The 24,325-nt window shown below is 42.4% G+C and overlaps 1 protein-coding gene across 7 annotated transcripts in view; it reads right to left on the minus strand.

Moving 5' to 3' along the window:
- FGF13 (fibroblast growth factor 13) overlaps positions 1–24,325 on the minus strand; it is a 312,624-nt gene that overhangs the window by 34,040 nt on the left and 254,259 nt on the right. For all 7 annotated transcript variants that reach the window (XM_065643581.1, XM_065643578.1, XM_065643579.1 and 4 more), the window contains one exon: positions 20,034–20,137. In XM_065643581.1, coding sequence (XP_065499653.1) covers positions 20,034–20,137 — 104 coding nt within the window. The remainder of the gene's footprint in view (positions 1–20,033; positions 20,138–24,325) is intronic.

Genomic DNA, 24,325 nt, shown 5'->3' on the forward strand with positions numbered 1-24,325 from the left:
CATTAATTCCTTCTCTCTCTCCCCTCTCTCAGACTGGCTTTCCCCTTTGGTAATTCTCTGCTCAGTTTCCAGCCTTATTTTTATCAGTGAATTCTTTTGTGCTTCCGTGTCTTCCCTTGAAGAAAATAACAAACCTAATAATGCCCAGGCCCCTGTCGGACTTTCAGACTTTGAAAGCTCACATACCTTTGCTAGCAAGCCACACATTTTTTTCCCCTTTTCACTTTTTTTTTTTTTTTTTTAAAGCTGACTTTCAAATAAAAATGAAGGTGCTTAAATGCTACAGCTTCTTTTTCACAGAGATGATCACGTTCCTAAGCAGCTCATCCAAAGGTTTTGCAAAGGCAATTCAAGCACAGCCTTTTACCTGGGAGAAATGAACTCTTATTTCCCAGAGGCAAAGACACTCTGAGGCTAATTTAAACTCAGCTCATGAAACTGCATGCTCTGCTATGAACAGTTAAGGATCATTAGGGCTTACACCACACAGGCTTCCTACTCTGTTTCCCCCAAAATAAGACCTACCCCAAAAATAAGACCTAGCATGATTTTCAGGATTTTTGAGGATGCTCGAAATAGAAGCCCTACTCTAAAAATAAGCCCTAGTTACAATTCTTAAAAAAAGTCAATTTAAATAGTGTCCAGGCAAGTACACATGTAAAAAAGTGTGTATATACTTTTTAATGTATATCTATATATTTTTAATTTATATTTTTTTTAATGTTTTACATATATATGTAACATACAAAAAAGTTTTGGAGCAAAAATTAATATAAGACCCTGTCTTATTTTCAGGGAAAAAAGGGTAGCTATGGTAATTTTAAACTACCCAAAATATATATGACTTGAATTGAATATGCATGCCTACCACTCCCACTCTAAATGGAAAATTACTTTCTTTGTAATAAATGCCTATTTTGAGCAGAGTGTTTGGAAAAGAAAAGCCCTTCCAAGCCAGGGTGTCCTCTGAAGCAAGTGGGAGAAGAAACAGGTTTTCAAACTACTCATTTTGTTCCAAAATGTGAAATGTATTTTGTTATTTTTATAGTCACATACTTGCAACTGGCTCCAGCAAGCTCTGAACCAGTCCTGCAATGATTCTGGGAACAGGAGGGATGGGGTGGTGGGAAGGAAATCTGCCCTCTCTGCTGCCAAAGTGAGGGATGTAATAAATTATTGAGAAGCAGGGGGAAAAAAAAAAAAGCAAAATGTAATAAATATTAAGAAAAGTGGATGTGAAAAGAGGAGAAGTGAAAGGAAGAAGGGAAAAGAGAAATCAGTTGTAGTCAACACTAACAAGCTGTTCATAAAAAAAGACGCAGTAAGAGCAGAAAAGGGAGACACTGAATTTAGGGAAAATCCAGCGCAGTCAGTCTCTGATACCATCCTGGCAGAGGAAACAGCCGGTGCTTGGAATGTGGTGATCCACCCTTGGCTCCCCCTGCAAGGTGGGGACCACACCAGAGCAGGGGTTTGGGTGTAACCAACAGCCAGCGGCTTTCTGCGCCGCTGCTGAGGACACTGGGTGATGCAGGGCAGTGTGTACCCACAAATCCACCTCACGCTCACAGCAACTGGCAGGCAAAAGCCAGCAGGAGCCCCTGTGATCTGAAAACCTGCCTGAAGTCCCACCGAAGGCAGTGTCCTGTCCCGTGGGCAGGAGCAGAGCCCAGCTCACCTTTAATGTTGCTGGTGTAGGATTTAGGTTCTCTCCTCAGTTTTAACAAGACCTTAGACAACTTCACGCAGTTAATGTCTTCTTTAAACTGGCTTTAGGCTTTCTCCTGAGTTAATGAGAAACAATTTCTGAGCTACTTATCCAGAAAAGTGCCCTTCTTCAAAGTCCCTTCCAGGTGCCATGTGCAAACAGTAGCAGATCCAGGTTGTCTCTTTAGATCTCACTTGTCTGCAGCCGAGGACTGCTCCTGGGAGCTGTTTCAAAGGCTGAAGTGTCAGCATCAGAAAGAAAAGAGGTGTGTGGGTGTGAAGTTACTAAATGCAAAACTGTCACTCTCCTTTCATTTACAACCCTGAATATGCATGCGTGCAAAAATGTAGGGCTTATATTAAAGTTTTTACTCTTGGAGCAGGAAATAACAAAGCAAAAGAGACCAAAAGATAAGATGAGGCTATGCAGGTTAGAATTCTCTCTCAACTAATCTTTTCCTTTTCATCAATAATGATTTCTGTTAATAAACCCTGCCCTACCTTGAACTAGATTGCCTTTTATCCTCTCAGGGAAGGGTATCGTCAGCAGACAGACACATTTGTGTTGCTGACTGGTCAATGACAGTAATAAGCAGCAGATGGATTTTTTAGTCTCTTACCTGGATAAAAGCTGTGTGGAGAATTACTGTTGCCCAACACAGAAGAGTACTGAGGGTAAGAATGGGGATTCTGGGGTGTCTGGGTGTTCACAGTAAAGGAGGCTGCCTGGGCTCTTGCCTTGAGGTCTGGCAGCTCCCTGGGGTGGGAAAGATTACCCCGACAGTCACACAATGACCACTGGGAGAGCCATGTTTACCATCTACTGAACTCATGCACGTAGCAGGAGTCCTGTGCTACAGGAACGAGGACACACAATGGTGTCTTGGACGCTCAGTGCCTGCACCAACCTTTCAGAATGCAAGTGCTTTGGGAATATGCATTGCTGCTCTTTAAGCAAATACATTCCTTAGCCTAGCTTGTACTAGTCAGGAAGGATGAAAACTTACCCCACCTGATGGGAAGCCTTCTGAATTCTGCACCTTGGTCATCCCCAGCCTGCATTTCAGCATGAACACTGCTGCCTAGTGGTGGCTTGGACATGTCACCTGGTCAAGGAGATGCCTGGCCACTAGCTCACCATGACATTTGCTAATGCCCCCAGGACAGCTCAGATGTCAGGCACCACCACCATGTTGCCATGATGCCCTGTGGCAGCTGAGGCTCACTGAGCTGCTAAAACACTTACGTGCTTGGGTCTAAATGGAAATGGAAAAGAGCAGTAGCGCAGAGGTAAAGTGTCAAGGACTGAAGGTATAATATGTCTTTGATAGACAACCGCAAGGTTTAAATGGAACCTACTACTTCAACAGTTGTATTTACTTAATGTCCAGACACTCTGCTGAGCCTCTAAACTTGCAAGCATTTTCCAAATGGGGCACAAGTTGAGCATAGCAGCAAGGATGCTGGAGAGGGCAGATGAAGACACCAAATTTCAGTTGGACGATTTTTAGAGCAGACACGTGCCCTCTGGCACCTAAAGCCAGCACTAAACAAACTGTGTTTGTACATCTTGATAAATTACATTAGTGCACCTGGTTTAGCAAAGAAACACCTGCTACAGCCAACAGACTGATAGTATTGTCCAAATCCCTGAAAGATAAAATATACATGGGGTAAATGTTTTCATTTTTTATCCTGCAACATATTGCATTATGAAAGGATTTCTCAGATGAGATTTTTCAGTATAATGCAATAAGCTATTCGTGGGGGATGAAAATTAATGAGAATGTCTTTAACGAAGAACTACGCTACTTTGCTTCATCTGCTGGGTTTAAAGGAAAAGCTAAGCATTTAAAATACACAGATGCACACACACAAATACATGCTTTCCCAGTTTCCAGTCCTGGAAACAGAAATGCTGCAGGTCAATTCTGTCCTATCAGCTCTCTGCTTGTATGACCAGTGCCAGAGCTAGGAAGATAAAGCACACAAATTAACTCAGGAATGCTTTTATGATCTTACAACAAATCTTTGCTTATGACTGGCATTTAGCCTTTGAAGTAATAGTGAATATTATTAACATGTTCCTCCAGTCTTTGATTACAGACATTGCCCTAACCCTAATTTTTTGCCACCTTTACAAGCAACAATACAGATAAGTAGAGTTCTGGCATGCCACACAGCCAAAGGAGTGAACAACTTCCAAATATATCAGCTTGCTGGATGCAGATTGCTTATTAAATACTGTTGTACAGTAGGTAACATAGCCAAGAACACCAATTTACTGCACTTCTGGACTCTGCACAAACTCCATATTTCAATAAGACTTCTCTGACCTTTCCTGCCACGAGAAACTGCAACACGATGGCTGCACTACAGACTCCTGGTTGTATCCTCTGCAGCATCCCATACACCAGAGATAGCCAACAGCTCTAACAACTGCAGGGCCTTAAAAACAGACAGTTTCACATTCAGTTGAAGTAATAAAGGAGCTTTAATATCCAAACCAAGCAAGAACAATTTAAATAAGGCACAAAACCACCTGTAGGTTTTCAGCTAATACCCAACCTCTTTGCACTGAGAGGAGCACTGGACATGGGTCGCCAATCCTCCCTCATCCCTACATGCCTGATCTCAACCAGCCTTGACTGCGCCAGATTCACAGATACGGGTAGAGGGCTGGACTGAGATCCTTAATTTGCTTTCATCCACTGTAATGCACACAGGCAGGGGGCGAAAATCACTACGGAAGAGCCAAGATCTTGGGAAAAGTTTCTTGCTCCACCCTATGGTGATAACAGCTCTACTGTTCATCAATTACTGGGCCCTAAAGAGGTATTTTCCTTTTTTTTTCTAGGCTTAGATGACTGTACTTTGAACTGAACACAGATTTGCATGTCAAGTTGTTTGCTAAATTGGGATACCAGGAGCTTGCTAAGGACAAAAGGTTCATAATACCATCCAGGAAAAAGGTCAGATTAAAGAGTAACAGGATTTTTGAGTAGTTGCTCCCCTAGCCTCTGTGACATGCTCACAAAGACAGAAAGACGGAAGAAAAGGAGATCAAGGGATAGAGGAAAGGAGCTGGTGGAGAAGGGCATGCCTCATCTCCTTCCAAAAGCTTACAAACACAGCCTTGCAAATGAAAATATCAGCGTGAAACCCTGACCTCATTGGAGTTAGCAATGGCTTTGACACTGATGGGCCATAGCTTGGCCAAGCACTAGCATTTCATCCTTCTGCATACTGTGGTCTCAGTGATTCATGTTCAGAGATTTAAAAAGCAGGAGACATGAAAGTATTACTACTACTCTTATCCTTTCCCCAGGATGCAACCAAACCAAACAGGAAAGTTCAGCTATTTTTAACCAGCTTCTCTCTCTCCTACAAGACCTATGTGGGCTTAAGTGCATGAGAATAGACTTGGCCCCTGGACATTTGGGGCTTCCTTTGGCTCAGCTCAGAGAAGATTGCCTGGCAGCAGCATTTAGCTCCCAATTTTATCTCAGATCTTTCCCCACTTCCTTTTTCAAGAATGTCTGAGCTGTTGAGATGCCAGATTTTGATGCAAGACAATTTCTGAGCTCTTTGCACATTATGCATAATGTAAACGTTTATATAGCTATTTCATCAGTTTGGAGAAGAGGCTAAAGATACTGAAGTCTCCTCCATTGGGAGCCCCTGCGAGAAAAGTTCAGTTCACAAGGACTCAGCGTGGACCTTTCACCACTACATGTGGACATGATTTTTGGTTATAGCCCACCTCACCCTCTTCTGCAGCAATGCCTCTCTAGGAACAGGCATTAATTAGAGCAGCCTGGCTGACATCCATACCATGTAGCTGCAGCCTCTTCAACATCAGGCAATGCAGCATTCTGGGCAGCATCCCACTCGAAATCAGGGGTCAGGGCAAGGGCTCTGTCAGAGCAGCCGAACACCTCACAAGGGGCAGTTCGCTCATTCTTGAAAGCAGGTACGCAACATCCAAATCGAGAAATGAAATGAGCTCTTTCAAGCTGAACCACCACTCAGTACAGTGCTCTTTGTATTGTGCTTGCTATAATATGTGGAGTCACGCAATACCGTGCACTGATAAAACACTTCATAAGTGAAAGAGGGACATGAACAGCGATAAATCCTGATGTGACTTGTCAGGAGAGGAAGCAAGGTGTGCAAAATAAATACTTGGAGAGGTGGATACCAGGACTGTTTGAGAAGTGCTGTTCCACATGCTCCCTTTGATGGTTCCAGTTTGCTATTTGCACATCCCAGCGCAACCCTTGTGCATCCGCAGCATGCTCTGAAGCAGTGACTAAGGACACCGCTGTAATCAGGGACCTTCCCGGAGCTGCTGCTATTAGAAAAGGGCTACAGGGACTGCTGCCTGTCTGACCATCACTATTTCAACTGCAATCCCCTATCATTTATTACTTGACCATTAAAAAACAAACCCTTGGTGGGACCTGGCAGGCAAGTTTATAGCCTTGGAGTGAGGTTGATGGATTCTGGATGTGAGCATGGATGATTCCTGCGACTGTAAATCAGAAAAAACTTGTGTTTTCTAAGCAGAAAAACAATTCTTCACTCTTAATATCCCAGTTAATGAATACGGTCTGATCATGAGATCAGATGTCTCATCTACTGAACAGGCATGGTAGCTTCTCCTAACTGATGGACTGGAAGAAGCTTTCAGGGAGGTATGAGTATTGTCAGGTGACTGCTGGCCTGCATCCATGTAACTTATCAAGCAGAATGCTCCACTTCTAACTAGCTGTAGCAAAGCATTATTCACAGCCAGTCTTTCAGAGACGATGCAATTAGCCTTAGGGGCATGATTGCCTCCTTCTAAATCTTATACACCAATGTGAGCAACAGACTAATATCTCTGCCAGTAGAAAGGGTTGAGGAAGGGTTGAATGAGTCAGTAAGAGCGAATAAATCATGATTTGAAATTAAATTCATGCTATGAAGTTAAAACACCGAGATGGCTTTGTGGTGATTTCTATTCGAAAAAAAGAAAAGAAAAAAAAAACCCAACAAGTAAGTTGTCTTAAATCCAGGTTAAGCCTGGAGTCAGAAGTTTTACATTTGGACAGACTGGGCTAGGAGAAAAGCCCCGAGTTCTGGCACATCTCTATTTCTATTGTCTGGCTGTTAGAAGCTTCCCCACCCCCAGCTCCAAATCTCAGCTGAAGTTTTATTCCAGGTTCCAGTATATAACTACAAAGAACTCCGCAACCCTGCTTAAAGGTTGGAGTGTTGTCTAGCTCTATTTATTCTCTCTATATGGATTTATATCCATATTTTCTGTATAGCAGACATGTTCCTTAACTTTATATCAAGAAACAAAATGGTTGTAGCATCGGTTGATAGTGATATAAAGATATTATTTCAGAAGACTTTTTCCAAGGAAATAAAATTTTATCAGGCATTCAGGTCCTTAAAGATTAGAGAGAAATGAAATTTTCTGTAGCTTTCTGACTCTACTTTTCAGGAAGGTGGAAGGAAAATGTATTTATCCGTTTTTGAAGTAATCATATAAACTCACAAACTCTACTTATAAGAGTAATTTGGGCTATTTACATATCCCTTGTATTTATTGCTGTCCTACAAAAATGGAAACTTCTACCACCAGCTTGAAGTGCTTCGATGTCAGTTTAAGAACTACATGACCTGTGAAACCTCACAAGACTCACTACCAACAGAGCTTAAAAAATGCCAAACCGGCAGTCAAAGGACCAAACTCTTCTCTTGATACTGTGTGTGACCTTGCTGCAGCTGACACAGCGATGTGGGTATGTGGAAGGTACAACCTGAGTGGGTGCAAAGCATGGGAAACTTTTAGTTCTAGGTTAATCAACATTTGTTTTGAGAAAGAGTAGAGGTGTTTGGATTTGGCCTTACTGTAGCAAACAGTCTCCAGAGAGATCAGTCTAATGACAACTTAATTTTACCAACATCGCTTGACTCAGTAAAAAAAGTACAGATTGGATAATTGTTATATCAAACAGTAAAGGCCATAACTATCACAATTACCCACATCAACTCCAATTGTTTCGTAAGAGAAGCAACTACTATTTAGAAGATGGCCAGAGCCAGAAGGAAACAAAACAGCTCAACAACAGAAAGCCTGGTATTAAATGAGAGGGAAAAAAATCACTTGTCTTCTTTTACTGTCAGTCCTGTGATAATAAAATGAAGGACTGCAAGCGCAGAGGGTTTGCCGTTGGGTAGCAAATGAAGCTTCATCAGATGATTCACAGCCAAGCCAGGGTGACTGTGCTCATCTTCTCAGCTAACAGCAAAAGAAGAGGTCGGTTTCCTTAGTACAGATATTATTCCCAAGCCACTTACAGATCAAGACTGCCTCCTTCTCAGCTGAAAATTTCGAGACCTTCAGGGATTCACCATGGGGAAATTACTGTATGGCCTCTAAACATAGCACCGCCCAGGCTCTGCAAGAGAGATGGTGCATAAACACGTGCTTTTACTGCTATCAAATCAATGCTGTTCAGGAAGATATAGCATCAGTGCAATGGCTATTGGCTGATGAGCAGGGAATACCCTCTACCTGCCGCTGCTGCTGGACATAATTTTGTAAAGAAAAATATTATTTATAGTTTAGTTGCAAGAGCTACAAGTTATTTATAATAAATGCTTGCCATTCTGGTATTGTTCATGCAAGCATAATTAAAGGAAATAGAAACTGTTAGTGCAACACTTAGAGAACACAGGTGTTTTTTGGCATCTCACTGATTAGAAATGCAAATTTGGGAAACAATTAACTAATGTGGTAGAAATCATCAACTTGCATAAAGCTCTTTCAGGTCTTTTCTGTCACAGCTGCAATAATTTCCCCAAGAAAAAGTCTAAGGATATCTGTGCCAAACTCTACTGCCCATGGAGCTAGCTCCCAGTCTCTCTGTCTAGAACACACATTAAATTTCTGTTTCACACAGAGGCAGCTAAAGCATAAATTAAAGTCAAGATTTTTAAAAATAGGTGAGTGAAGTTGGCTCCAGTTTCACGACGCCCAATGGTGGTAACACAAAGTCAGTCAATCCTTGCTCATCCGTGACACCAGGCACAAACTGCCTTTCACAGAAAGGTGTCAGAAGAAAGGATGCTGTACTGAAGTATGGTGAACCTTCTCACAACACTCCTGGTGCTGTGACTGCACTGCAGAAAGAGCCTGCTGCTAACTTTCCCCCACACTTGGAGAATTAGAGATTTTCATGTGGGTCTGCCAGAGAATTTGAAGTCCTAAAAGCAAATGTCCAAAAGTATATGGCACTTGAAGAGAGGAATTATTTGTGAACAACACAACACCTGGTTCTCCACTTGCTGAACTATTAATATTTCAGAGGAAAGCATTAGTCCAGATGCTGCATGGCTCAAAACGAAGCCCTGCTCATCTAGTTCCAGAGAAGACTCCAAGGCAAGGGCTCAGGTCTTGCCCATGACACTGAACAAACCCTTGGGGAATCCAGGACTGAGGTCTGCTGCTCTTCCTATTCCTAATGACTGTTCCAGGCCTTGGGACCTGTCTCCAGGCAAGCAGGGATGTATTTTAGTCATTAAGCTTCATCGGCCTCCTAAATGCTCTGTTCATTTTTTGATCGCACAGAAATTTCATATTGCAAATCAATGGCTGTCTTGCCCAGATCCTGAAAATCTTGCTCAGATAAATTAATTCCTCCTCTGGCAGATGGTCAAGAAACTGCTTGCTCTCCTTACAGGAGAAAGGGTTTGCAATATCAAGCTCATTAAACTGTAAGTTCATCAGGTGAAGGGAACAGATCTGCACTTTGAACTGTGTCTATTCCACTTATTAGAATTTCTTTGGCTTTTTGTTCTGTTTCAGCTCATTCACTTATTTACTCTGAGCTTATTGTGCCTTCTGTCAGTGTCAATATGGCTCAGCTGGCAGCAGATGCTCCTCTAGATCTGAGCACACTGGTGTGAAATAATGAGAATGGAATGACAATTGATGCAAACTTTTGCCTAAAACCTGAACTGAAACCTTCAGATTCATGGAATTCTGCTCCTAATTTGTGTGGCAGCTCCACAAGATACCCTCATTTTAAAAATATGGTAGGTCTTCCAGTTTAGTTGGATGCTGCAGGTACCGGGCAGGGTAAGGAACAGCCCACTCTTTTCAGTTTGCTAGGCACATTTTGTTAAAACATGAGATTCTGGAGTTGTCGTTCGAGGAAACATGGCCTCATAAATCCTTTGAGGTTTGCCCATTTTCAGTAAGCTCAAATGCAAGGTCCTACCAATGCTCAAGGTTCAAGAAGAATGCTACTCTCTCATAATAGGATTTCTACCATCTGAAAATGCTCTGGGGATGAGGATGGAGGGTCTAAATTGACTCCCTCATTAATGTGCATTCAAAGTCATCACAGTAAGGGGAGGGAAGGCTGCTTTACAAAGCAGCCAGCCTCTTGTGCTGTGCTTCTGAAACCAGCTCTCTGATTTTTAGATACCTCCTGAGGCTTTAAATAAACAGAACAGTACTTCACCAATTATCATGCCTGTTTTACTTAGCTCCCCAGTGGATTTAATTTTAGAAGAACCATACCGCTCAATATTCAGTGCTGTTTGGGTAAAATTGCAAAAATGAAAAACAATGTGCTAGCACCTGTAGCATCCACAGAACGTAAAATAGGAAAGGTCTTATCTCTTCAATTATTTAAGCCATCCAATCTGCTGGTAAAAGCTATTATATTGGCATTATATCCAAAGAGTCCCTAACCCATTCTAAATTTTTATTCCTTTGTTAGTCCTAGATTGCCCAATGAAAGCAGTTCAGTATGGAAATGCAAGTTTCTTGATACAATTTTTATTCAACAGATTTGTTTTCTTTCCCAGACCCTTTTTAGCTATTCCATCCAGGAACTCAGCAGACCTACCTCCAAGAATCAGCTTATATATGGAAAAGTTAGTTTCTGAAACCAAGGCTTCAAGGACATAATCTACATCTGATGACTTTTCTGTTCCCTTTGTCCCTGCTTAGCTTCTGTTATCACATACCATGTTTATACTGCTTTCTAGGACTCATCCAGGTGTCTCTGGTTTCAGTACGGAGAAGTCATGCCAAGAGGATGGTGTTCAGGCTCTCTGCAACTGAAGTAACCGTTACATTTGGAAACTCCCCTTCAGTTGTGCTAAAGTACCCAAAAGCAACCATAAATCTCAAAACCTTGGGGATTACGACTCCTTTTTTTTTCCCCACTGACTCCCCATTGGTTTTGCTTAGTAGACTTTTCAAAAGATGCCTTTTGACTGACAAAGCTACAAATACAATTTGAATTTTTACAGTCAAGCTGGATTCTCAGTTTTCGCACCTCATCACTTGCAATAAAAGTTCTGCCAGGAAAAGGATGCTTTCAGTGGGTTTGCAAGGATGTAAATGGCCAGAAAGCAGTAAACATTCTCTTGAGGCTGCCAAGTAGGAACGGAACTGAATTCACTTCCTCTTAGCACTGTCTCAACTGCAGGGCTACATGAAGATAAAAAGACACAAAAATCTGTTTATTAAAGTCACTCTGAATACCCCCACACAACAGATCTGTTGATGATGCCAGCCTGGATTGATGGATAGTTATTCTGGGGAACTGAACTGCCCTTTACTTACTTTTAGCACAGGAGCTGCCAAATTGTGTTTGTTCTAGCACTACAGCAACAGCTGAAGCTCCGGGTCCTGCCCTGCAGCAACAGGCACACACGAGAACAGGCGCTGGAACACACATGCAGGAACAGTCACAATTCCATCTCCTGGTTCAGCTTTCCCTGCGGCCCATTTTCACCCCGGTCCCGTACTCTCACCAGAACCACTTTTTTCCCTGCATAGCCAGGGTTAACTAACATTTTAGGGCAGGTGCGTAAAACTCACTTTCACCGGGGGCCACATCAGCCTCGCAGTTGCCTTCAAAGGGCATTTTAGGACTGTATAAATGTAGGAGTAGTTACATTTATACCCCTGCTTTAGGGTATTTCCCAGCAGAGCAAAATGGTCTCTGAAAACCAACCCATAAAGAAAATATCAACAGGACGCAGCAACAGGACTGACCAGTGAGGGCATATCCTTCTCAAGCCATTGGCTTGTTGTTGGCTAACTGCAGATGCCTATGGGAGAGTATAGAAAAAAGTTATCCAAATAGTTTCCCAGCACACTTCCCCAGCCTCTAGTGAGCTATGATTCAGGATATTTCTAAGCCAAACATGACATCGTTATATTTTGCAGCATTTTTCTTTCCAGAATTTGCCTAAATTATATTTGAAGCCACAAAAACGATGGCATCCTTGGTAGCTCATTGCAATTTCTCCAGCTGAACGATGCGCTAGTGGAAAACACTTCCTGCAGATTTAATAAATGTGATGAATCCTCATGTTTCGGCGTAATTCAGGGTTAGTTTCTACTCAAGTTCTGAGTTTGTTTTCCAGTACTGACCACCTCCTGTTGGTTTGGGGTGACTTCAGGGGACTCTCTTTGATAGCTCCAGCATCCTTGTTTAGATGTTCATCTTCACATGGGCATTTACAGCCAGCAGCAGGCTGTGAGCACCGTCGGGGTGAGCCATCTCATCCGCAGGTTATGGAGCGAGTGTAACGAGCCAGAAGTGCTGCTGAGTCACTGTGACAAGAGCTGCTCATTAGCTCAACCTGCAGCACGAGAGGGAGGGGAAGCCCTTCTGGGCAGAGGAAGAGAAAGCAAACAGCTTTCTAGAAGCAAAGGCAAGTGTAGGAAATAAGCTGAGGTTTCATAATGGTATTTTCTTTTAATTAAGCCACATTCTGGAAAAAATGGTTTAGAAAGTTATCTTGCTTCTGATCTTGGAAGATATTTCATGCTTATCAGGAAAATAAAGTAGTGGCTCAAAAATCCACGTAAATACTGACATACGTATTTTCCCAGCAAACTGCAGAAGAGCCTAGCCCTATAGGGAGCAGGAACACATTTTATTCCACAGGCAACTACACCACTGGTCACAACGTGTAGCACCCACATCAAACTTAGGGGAGAAAAGCAGCGCATTTCTCCTGCTGAATCATAGCAACATAATCGGTTGTTTGGCGATCTGAATACACAGTCCCAGCTGAACACGCCAAGAACCTGGCAATGCTCTTATTCTCACACTTTGCAACTCACGCCGTCTGCTCTAGTTCTTATCTGCTTACAACTCTCGCTTGCCAAACATGCTTTGCAACGTGACAGTGAAGAGTTGTAAGTAGCCTGGAAGTCCTGGATCTTGGTATTCCTTGTTGCTGGTGCAGGGCCAAAATGCGATGCTGGAAGGAAGTGGTGTATGATCCAGGTGCCAAACTATCAAACTCAGGACCAGCTCCAAATTCTGCCAAGGCTTTTTTTTTTTTTGTGCATCATGCTGGATTTCTATCTCTGTGACCCCAGTGAGCAGCACAATGGACTGAAAAAAATGGGCTTTATGAGCTACAGTGCTATTTCAGCCACATTTCTGAGCTTGTTGAGTCCCAAACTTCCGTTCTAAGTAACATCTGAAGTCCGAGCTTATAAAGACTTCTTTTCACTCTTTTCATCCAAAGCCTTTAGCATTGATTAGCAAATTACTAACAAGAGTGGATGCGCTTTTAGTCTTTTATCTACTTCACCTGTATGTTATTTATCTCATAGTACATTGAAACTGTTCTTGCACAAACAGCAATTTCACTGCTGATTTTTAACAGCTGCCCTGTTAGGAAACGATTGCACAGGCATCTCACTGGAGATCTGTCAGGATCTGTGCAGTGCCCAGCCCTGAAGCATCACTTTCTCATGCTTGGGTTCCTCTTACAAAGCCTCATCAGAAAAGGTGCTGAATAACCTCAGCTCCCACCACCTGCAGTGAAGGATGGATGCACAACAGCACCTCTGTGGCTTTCAGATTCTTAGGGGATGACTTGTACAGAAAAGCAGCATGACAGCTCCAAGACTTGCTGAGTCTCGTAATAATTCTCCTATGTGAGGGTGATGCCCCCCGCCCTTCTCTGCTGGAGACAGCAGGCAGTCTGTCTCCTGAAATCTGGAATCACACTGATCCCAGCAGAGACAAGCACCTGAACCAAACAGCACCCACCTCTCTATCCCACCACTTACCAACAGTGCATATGATTAAGACAGACCAGCACATATCTCATTAAGGAAAAGCTGCTGCAGGAAACCCCTCCCCCTCTCCAGGGAGCCTATCCCCAGGAGCGTTCACCATCGCACAGACAGCCACAGTGAGCTCAGCAACAGGTGCTGGTCCCTTTAGCAAGTGGGAGACAAGTCTGTGAGCAGCAGGCTCTGCAGCTATGCTGCAAGGCACAGTCCAGCTCACAACCAACTCCACAAGCTCACGGTCTGATTCCCTGGTAATGGGCTGAGCCTGTGGTCATGGCCCGAGCCAGGGAGTGCCAGGAGCCTGGGATGCTGCATGGAGACTCAGCAAGCTTATCCCATGCCAGGCACCAGCCAGCATCCACCTCTGTGCTGCAATGCTCCTGTAAGACTGAACCAAGGTACAAGTGTTTGCATTTGCTGAGCTTAGCTGCCAGCATAATTTAGAGCAGTGTCCATGGTTGAAGGTGTCAGAAAACATTTGTCAGTTTGAGCTGGTCCTACAATGCCTGGGGAACTCCTTAGAGCATGCTCCTGTCCCAGCGCTGATCCCACACCTCGCCTGCCCCCTCTCCCACCTTTGCTGCAGGTCAGCGGGGGCAGTCGGGGCTGTCAGCACGACACCGGGTCACGGGAGAGTCAGAGCATCCCTCCTCACTGTGAGGATGTTGCACATTTATGCAGCATAGAGCAAGGTGTTGCAATGGAAAGAAAAAAGTGCTGCAGTTGTACCTGAGACCCTGTCACTGAAGAGAATGAACTATATTAAGGTATAGTCTGCACTTGAGCATTCATGGTAAAAAATGATTTATACTGACATGCAAATTTAACTAGATGGAGCTTTTGATTATTTCCTCTATCTTTTGGTTTGTGCTATTTCCCTGAGGTGGAAAAATGCTCTTTGCCAGTAATTCATTATAAATGTCCCAGCCATTCCCATTAGCTGCAGCAGGACTCCACTGCACTGCTCAGTATTAAAATATGCAAACACTTCTCTCCAACTCACCAAAACCAATTTTGAATCACTCTGAGACTTTAATCACATTTCACTTCTCTTGGCTATAATCAACGTGCACACTTCATACAATATTTACTTTCTGTGCAGGTACCCAACTTACATATGACAATCTATTTTACATATAGAGGACAATGTTAGCTGAATGCTCTTTTAAGGTAAATTATATATAAAATTCTGCACAGAGTGTTATATCAAAGTGCTCCTTAAACCCATGCTAACTCTGTACTGAGCGCATCAGACAAGCAATGGCAAAATTAAGCCATGTACAGCAGCTCTATTAACGCAAACATATTGGACATCCTAGAATAGCTAACAAAGCAAGCATAAACAACTCCATCATGTAGCACACTTCCTAATACCCACCCTACAAACTGAATGCCCTGAACTTCCAGTAAACAAGTTGAAAGGCTGCAGGAGGAAGGGACAGACTGGCCTCTACCACACCTGGCCAGAGCAAAGGACTCCTCTTAGACAAGGGTCTATCCAACCTGGGAGAAGCTGTAAGCCCAGTCGCATATGACACTAATAAATCAAATGCTTTGGCAAATCACAGGAACCCAGAATAAGACAAGATAGAAGACGTTCTTTATGAGCTGAGTTGCATGGCTCTTGAGATCAGCCAGAAGGAAGCAATGAGCAGCACATATTTAATTCTACTGTTTCTGACAATGTGTCCAGGCTAAATAAGCACAGAATTACATGGGCTGAAATGTTCTACAGGATAAATATGCATTTCTCTGACAATCATTAAATGATTTTAAAAACTCTGACATGATGGTTCATGGAAAACACACGTCTAGATATTCTGAGGCTGTTTTTAAAATTTGCTGTATTTTGGGTCATATTTCAGCCTATGAAGAATTGAAGTAGTACAGCCAATTCTCTTCACCTACCTACATGCCTTCCCTTTAATGAACTTCACTCAGCTGCTGCTCTGTATCACTTTGAGCCTCCTCCGTCACATCACAATCGCTTTAAGGAGAAAGCAATAGCTCTAGGACTACATGTCTGACAAACAGATCCTTAAAATATCTTTCCCTCTTTTGTTCAATACAACAAAAGAACACAATGAATTCATAGGATATGAGACCTGAAACACCCATGCGTAGTACATATGATGGTCATCTGAAAGACGTGGTCATGCATAGAAAGAAAAATAAGACAAAATAGAAGTCATCCTAAAATACAAAAGGTCATGATTCATTACGTGGTTATGTAAAAGAGCGGTGCCATAACACTGTTTAAGTCATCTTGCAGCAGCATGACACTGGTGTAAGAAGGGATGAATCAAACCCTGTGTTTTCATCTCAAATGGATGCTCAAGCATCAAAGAGCAGGAAGAGCTACGGCTTCAAATACCTCCTGACAAGGTGCCTCCAAATAAAATTGTGAGGGTAGGTTCAGTTTGGGAGATGCAGTCACACAACTCCCATCAACTTTGGTAGGAAACTGGCTACAGAAAATAAAAAAAAAGAGTGGTGTTCTTCTGTGATATGAAGACGCATTTTCCAGCCAGTGCAGAGAGGAGAGACGCTGATCAGAGCAGGGAGAGTAGCGGCAGCACGGCTGTGGGGAGGACCAAGGTCGCAGTCACTTCCCTTCCCTGCAGTCTTTTTAATGACTGGACTTTTAATGTGCTTCTATAAGAAATTTATATTATTATATATTTATTTTAACTTTTTTTTTGCTTAGCTGAGTTGCTGCCTTGTCCCCGAGGAGCTTTTATCATTATATTAAAGATATTATTTTTTGCTCTAACTGACAGATGCCACAAACTATCTATAAATTCTGGCAGCCAACTACAGATACGTGTTTTCTGCAGATTTATTATACATCACTGACCCCCTCTCATGGAGCAAATTCATCTCATTCTTGAGTACAGTCACTGAATCAGAAGCAAACCACACTGCAGACTATCTCTGAGGTCAGATATGTGGATCCCCATCCTGGCAGACTGCTAGGGAGGAAGAGGCAAGGCCAAAGCCAGAGCTCAACAAATTAGCAAACTAGATCCGCAGATATTCTCCATCTGCCAACAACTGCAATGGATTCTGGATAGTACATATTTTCTACATATGCACAACACTCAGAATCAAGAGAGTCAATTTTTTTGCCGCACAGCCCAAACCCAAAAAATGGAACAAAACACAAGAATTCACCACAGTCACTGAAAGGAAAAGGAATTGTGATTTAATATTGCATTTTAGTGCAAGATGCATAGAAATGGGACACCTGGTGTGCTAGCCCTAATGTGCTTTCCTGTGTGAGTGTGAGAAAGCACTTAGCTGAGCCTCCATTTATCCTCCCATAAGCCAGATGTCTTATTTACCTATTTACAGTGAGGTAATTGCCATGGACTTAATGGCCTCTTTATTGGGCACAGCATTGTGGAAGTATTTCAGGCTAAAAGGCACAGACAGTAGCATACGGAGAGGACCAGGGATGGCAGTAGGGTGTTTTTCAAACCATTTACCAAATGAATCTATAATCTTCGGCAATGCAATCTGAAGGAAAGGGTTCTGTGCAGACACAAGCATGACTGAAGTGCCAGAGTCAGAATAAAACCAAGAGCGAGCGGTCATGACACAGACCACAATATTCTCTCTCCCTATTGCATCGCAACATTAATGATAATTTCATTTCTCTCTGGCAACGGTGCAACTATCTGTTATAGTTATCTACAATTTAAGTACATGTCTATATTCCTGCTTCAGGAATTTGACAGTGTGTTTTGGGGCTCTTGCTCGTGATCAGTCCCATGTTGCCATCTGTCTGCTCCTGACAAATCCCATCAGGAACACATCCCTGTAAGGGCTTGGAAACCCTCAGGATGTGTAGATGGATGTCATTTACTTGAGCTGATCTGTTCCCTGGACTCCCTGTTGGCATCTCTTGAACAGGTTCATCTGGTATAAATCAGCTGAGGTCTCTAGGGACTCATTTACATCAACCAAGAATCCAGCCCAAAATATAGAGCGAATTTCCCATGTATCAGACTGTCAGACTGTATCTTTTGCTGAAAGGACCATTATCAGCAAAAGAAGTGCTAGCAACACTTAAAAAATGGTGCTGGAACTCCAATTCTGGCAACCTTTTTGCACAGCAGGTGAAGTAAGGGCAGATGCTCCTCACCAGCCCTTGCCCATTTCCCAGGCATATCGACAGAGACGTGAGTAGGTTTTGCCTGCCAAGACAGTTTCTTGCAATTATTGTAAAAGACAAAACAACCAAAGCAGAAAGCATCAGGTGATAAAACCAAAATTATTGAGAACTTGAGTGGAAACTTCCATCAGAAAAGCAGATCTACATTAAATAGACACCTGTCTTTTAGAAGAGTATTTAGAAATATGACCAGGAGACAAAACAACATGACAAAAGTCTGTTTAAGGCCTGGCCAAGCCTGTCAGGTTCAAGAAGGATATAAGAATAAATGTAAGAAAATATAGCCGCCTAATAAAGAACAAAAGGACCATTGTTACTAAGGGGAAAATAGAGGGATGTCACCAGTTAATTTTGCAACCACATAAACTATTAAATTCACAGATACTAAAGGATTCAAGGAAGACACTATTCATGGTAATATATGAGACCACATGAAGAACTGCTCCTAATCAATGCAAATACCAAAAATCACAACCAAAGTGAAGCTCTGAGCTCTGCCTAAGATGCCTAGATACACAATCAAACTAAAAGCTGGACTTAATCAAACTAAGGGTTATCTTCTGGTACTCCTCACACCAAGGGATACTAGAAGTGATATTTCATTCTCTCAGTGGTCCCTTTGACTTCAGGGTTATGCCTCACAATGAGCAGCTCTGTTGTAGCTTAACAGTGGGCTGAATCTGTTCCCGTCCCATTTGCTGCATCTTTGCAAAAATAAATCCGATTCTTCCAGAATGTCTGCAATGAAAGAGCTGATCTACTCAAACCGAGCATGTTTGCTGTGCGTGGTGATGGAATTTCACTTTATGTACAAACTTCTCTGTCCCACCCCGAGATGTGACTCGAGGTAATGCTCCCTGAGGTGGAATGGAACTGAGGATGCTGATGGAAATGAAAACGCATGGTGCAAATGTACATTTGCAGTGCAACTGTAAATGACCCTGTGCAGTCACAGGACCGTGACTCCATAGGACTAAGGGGACATTGCATGATCTGGCTGTGTGGCTACAGTGCTGCAAACAGATCTGTGGATTAACCGCACTAAGCAAATAGCCAGAGCAAAAAGAAAAGTGGAGTTTGATGCCGTGCACTGAAATTTCACTTTGTCCCAAAGCACAGGCTGTTCTAATTTGTTTTTGCTCTGGCAGATACAAGAGGAAAAATATGCAAAGCTGCTCCTTGTCCCAGCTGTCAGGATTGCAAAAGAAGTGAGAGATTTGAATAAGTTTACTTAATTGTTATCAGTATTAAAGACACCTTAAGGGAATCATTCATAGAAGAGAACAATTTGTAGTAGATAATAAATTACATTTTCCTCTATTTTCCTCCTTGAGAAAGATCTATTAAGACTTTATAATTAAAAATCCTGAGCATAGTTCAACTAAATGCTTTTAATTGAAAATGGTCAATTTTAAAAAATGTGCTTTTTTTTTTTCATAAAAACACTGTTTGCTTTCTTGAGAAATGCCAGTGAAAATTATTAACTGACATTCTTCATCAAAACTGCTAATAAAACATTTCTTTATTCACTCACCAACTTGAAGCCATAAGCTTTTGGTACCTAATTCTATTTAAAAATCCTGGCCAAACAAAAATAAAGTATTTTCTCTAATCCCTTTTAATAACTGTAACAGAGATTATATGGGAAGACATAAAACATGTTCAGGCATACATGTGATTTGCAAACTTGTCCTTTTTCCTCTGTACTCCACACTGATGAACCAAGTAAGTCCACAGTGAACCAAGAGAGAGCATCCTTTCTGTTTGGGATTTTGGTTGTGGGTTTATTTTTTTTTTAAATTTCACACTTCAGGATATTTAGTATACATCAAAGGCACCATAATTTGATTCTGTACATCCATCTGTATTCATAATGGAAATAGAGTAATAACCTCAAAACAGAGCATCACCACTACACTGAATTTGCTGTTAAAAGGTTAAAAGATCCCTTGGAACAGTAAATTAGTCATTTACTAAGTTCTTACCGTAATTTCAGTGAGAACAAAATTAAAAATGTTTACTTACTGATGTATATAGGTATCCTTCACTGTTCATTGCCAGATACAATTTTGTTTGAACCCCCTGAATCGCCACCACTCGTAAACCCACAGGTATGAGGTTAAACAAAGCTAGGAGAGAAAGCAGATGGAGAGCAAAATTAATCCTTTAGAGTGTGCAGACTAGATAGAGAATTAAGCCATAATTACCAGAATCAAATAAAAAATGTTCATTCATGCATATATTAATTTCTGTGGGTGCTATAGAACAATACTGCTACTATCATGGTCTTCTATAGCAATTTCCACCAATAGCTCAGGAATGATCTACAGAGGTTATCAATGTATCTCCTCTGTTCTGAAGACAGTGAGTTGGAGGTACTGAAAGCTAAAATGACTTACCTGCCTCCTGAACAGAATCCAGGGTCTGCTGAGTAGAGTTGAACATACTTAAATTGGTTTTGGTTTGACAGTAAGTGCAAAAAAAATATATAAAGGTAATCCAAAACCAAAAAGTTTTTCAAGATGATCAAAACTTTTTTTTTTTTTGCTTTTTGCAAATTCAGATGACATTCAGTAAACATTTTTGACCAAAAGGAAGGATCAAGATGAAATTCAGAAAAGTTTAAAACCTTCACTAACATCTCAAAACATTTCTACTCAAAACTCATTGTTGTTGTGGGTTTTCTTCCTCTTTTTGAGAGGAGAATGGGTTTGAAAAGCCAGAGTTAAGTAACTTCAAAATGAAATGAAATGACAGCACATTCTTTAGATCAAGCCCTAAATCTGTGCTTTCAAAAGTGAGCTGCTTCGAATGTCCTGCTTGTATTTTTGCTTGTATCCACGTTAATAGCGGCAGTATTTATAAGTGGAGAAACATCTCTTCAAAAAAATGAATGTTCCAGTTTGTAAAGGTTCTGCCATAGCTTAGATTCATAGCTACATTAATATTGAACACAAGTAATAATGAGTTGAATCCAGTACTCTGTGTTCAATACGTAGGATTAAAATTAAATGGGAGTTAAGGAAATCTTCAAGAACTGTAATCATAACCCAAAGCTTCTCATTTGAGTCTGTTGTATAAATGCAGAGACAGGATGAAGAAATGCCACATCGGCTCTTATTTCCAAGGGTTTATTACTTGGCTGAAAAACTCTGGTCTGCTTCGGGCTGAAGTTTGGTATTTATGGTCACTGTCTGAGGCCAATTTAAAACTGAATTATGAACTTGAAATACTTATATTATTTTCAAAAGTATAAGCTAAGAATTATGACCCATTATAAATTCCTTTTTCAGCCTGACAGCCTTCAAATGGTCATATTTAATTAGAAGAAAATTTGTAGCCTGCCAGCAGTTAATACAGATCCTAAATTCTGGGCGTGGTGTTGTCAAGAGTGTATCAAAAAAAGCAAGAGCAAAAGTATGCATGTTGTACTTTGATAAAGGCATGGCCAGAAGTTAACACTGTGCACTGGGGAGGAAGGACTGAATTCTGGTGAAAACGGAGTCTCTGTTCCAGCAGGCAGCTGAACCTCCATCCCCTGTGCTGTCCTGGGTTAACCCAAGCATCTCAGCCCATGGCTCAGTGATGAGGGGGTGCAATGGGCTCTAGGGGGGCGGCAGCCAAGGGACATGCTCAGGGCTGAGGCACCTTTGAGCACTGAATTTCCAACAATGGTCATTTATAGCAGAGCAGGTGGAAATATCCAGAACTAAGAAACAAATGTAGGAGATCATAAAATCATACCTATGTTTTTCTTTCCCTCTCTCACACACACACGAATGTACATGCTGACACAAATACACGCGGCCCCTTGGCATACTCACCTGCAAGCACAAAATCAACAGAAATGGCTTTCTCTTCACTAAAACAAAATCCTCTAGTTCTGTGTAGGTTTTGGCAAACAAAACTTAGATTTTCAGCTAGGGAAATGATAAGGGAAAAGGATTTCTCATCTGCTCTATCAAATGCTTGAATTTATTTGGGAGAGAAAATATTTCCTGTCTGACTCAGTAAATATTCCCTTGGAGAGCCCTCTTTTGTAGTTCAACCCCAAAAAGGAGCATCTGACCTCTGCGTAAGCAGGAGAGCACAATTTAAAGCTCAGTATCCAGGCAGAACCTGGAGGTTTCTTTTGAAAGGTGCTTATTTACGAGTAGGGCAAGCATTTGGGTATTTTCAGCACAAGGGTACAAGGATGGGCTCCACTGTAAATAGTGCTACAAACCCATGAGGAGATCAGCTGAGGACAGGGCAAAGCCTGGGACAACCGAGAAGATACAGCTCACAGCCACAAGCCGCAGAGACAGGTTTTAGCGAGCGATTCCTGGCTGTGCTGTGCTTGGCAAAGTGATCAGAGACGGCAGGCTGAGCGGCTCCTGCCAGGGGAGGGTTGGGGCACCCACTGCCATGGGTGCTCAGCTGCTTCCCTCAGCAGCTGAACAAGTGTTCCTGCCATAAACGTACATGCTCTATTTTGAGGCAAGATGAGGGTTAGGCAGACTTGGAAGCTGGTTTAGATGTCGGTGGCGTTAGCAGCTGCTGTGGCACAGACTATCGGAAGTTGCAAAAGGGCTGTGGGGGAGTGATGTTGGCTCTGCCGCCGACTGCCTCTGCCGAAGGGGAGAGGGACCGTCTGTTGGAGGGGTGCGCAGGCAATCTGTCCTACGCCAGCACAGCCAGACACACAGCCAGGCTGCCCCAGCTGCTGCCTCTGAAATGAGGAGCCATTGGCAACGTAACAAAAACAGGGACTGTCCCCTTCAGCAGGAGTCATTGATCCCATTGTCCTGGCACAGCAGCAAGTCCGAGTTTGGCTTCTCTAACAGTGAGTGGCTTGTCTGTCAGTCACCAGCGAACGCTGATGGGACCAACAGCGGAGCCATGCAGCCCCCTTCTCTGCAAGAGCCCAATGACACGAACAACAGGTTTGAGATGCTATCGCATTTCTAGTGGTTGACCCTCACGTGGGCAGAAATGGCAGAAAGGGTGGCAAAAAAGCCATAGGAAAGTAAATTGTTTGCTACTACTATCAGATTGTGTTAGCACAAAATAACACAAAGTTATTTGCATCCTAGCCTTTCCCTATTACATTTATGCTGTGTAAAATAAGCACATAATATCCATCGTAATGAAAAACCTGGTGGTGCCTAAGGGAGAGATGATCTTTGCTATGGCCCTTGTGCAATACAAGCTGACAGAGAATTAGAGCTGCAAAATAGGAGGCAGAGGGCCACAGCTGGATTTATGAGCGTATACATTACTGTGAGGCCTGTGCCATCCTTGGCTTGGCCACCCGGACCTCCATAATCTTCCTGCAGAATACTGTTGCCTGTATTTCCTTACTTTATCAGTCCTCAAAAGTTTTTGTCTTGCCAAAATTGGGGAATAAATTCTGTCTTGATTTAAAATCTTGCCCTATTTAACACATTTAATGAGCAAAATCTGTTTCTCAGCCAGGAAGTCCATGAGGCACTTCCTCAAATTACATGGACTCTCGGCTGAAACCAAGGTCTGGTGAGTATTATGGCTCCTCAAATCCACATTTCACCTCCTGCCTAAATTGTGCTCCAAAATCTCAGCTTTCTTTTAAACTCCCTGCAATTGTGGATATGATCTTATTTTGTGACCCCTGCATGCAGCAGTGTGTCTGCAGAGTTTGAAATAATTGCTCCCAAGTCAGGAACTGAAGGGGATCTTCAGACAAACTTCCCACCCAGCTCTAGGTAGCAAAGGATGGAGGAGATGGACTCCTGGCCCCAGGATGCTGTCAGGAGCAAAAAAACAGCAGCTGGCTGTTTAGGGCCACAAGCTTTGCCCATCCCTACCATAAAAAGGGAAGAAAAATTCTGAAATTTAAACAAGGCTGATGTTTTGTCTGGAAACCAGGTGGACTACGGCTATGGTTTGCTCTAAAAAATGCAGTTGCAGAGTCCTAGCACCGTGCAACCGCTCTTCTGGCTACAGCTGAATTTGAGGATGTTCCCCTTATTGTTAAGGAGATTTTTAATTATCGCATTGCAAACGAAATTATCTTAGAGTGACTGTTCAGTGAGGGTGACGCAATGACACCCCTCAGGGTGTTCAAAGGTGGAGAGAATGGACCAGAGCAGTCCCTCCATATTCCGATGGGACTAAAAGTACTGTGGCTTCCCCACAGTGCATGAATATGGGCTGAGAGATGTCTCTGCAGATATTGGAAGAAAGGATTTTGGACCTGACCTGCTTCATATTCTTGTAAGCAAGGCTTTGGGGGAAGCCCCTTATGTGGACTCTGATCCACAGCATAAAGCAATCTATCTTACTAGCTCCGTTAAAAA

This window comes from Caloenas nicobarica, chromosome 12 (genome assembly GCF_036013445.1).
Source record: "Caloenas nicobarica isolate bCalNic1 chromosome 12, bCalNic1.hap1, whole genome shotgun sequence".
Lineage (NCBI taxonomy): Eukaryota > Metazoa > Chordata > Aves > Columbiformes > Columbidae > Caloenas > Caloenas nicobarica.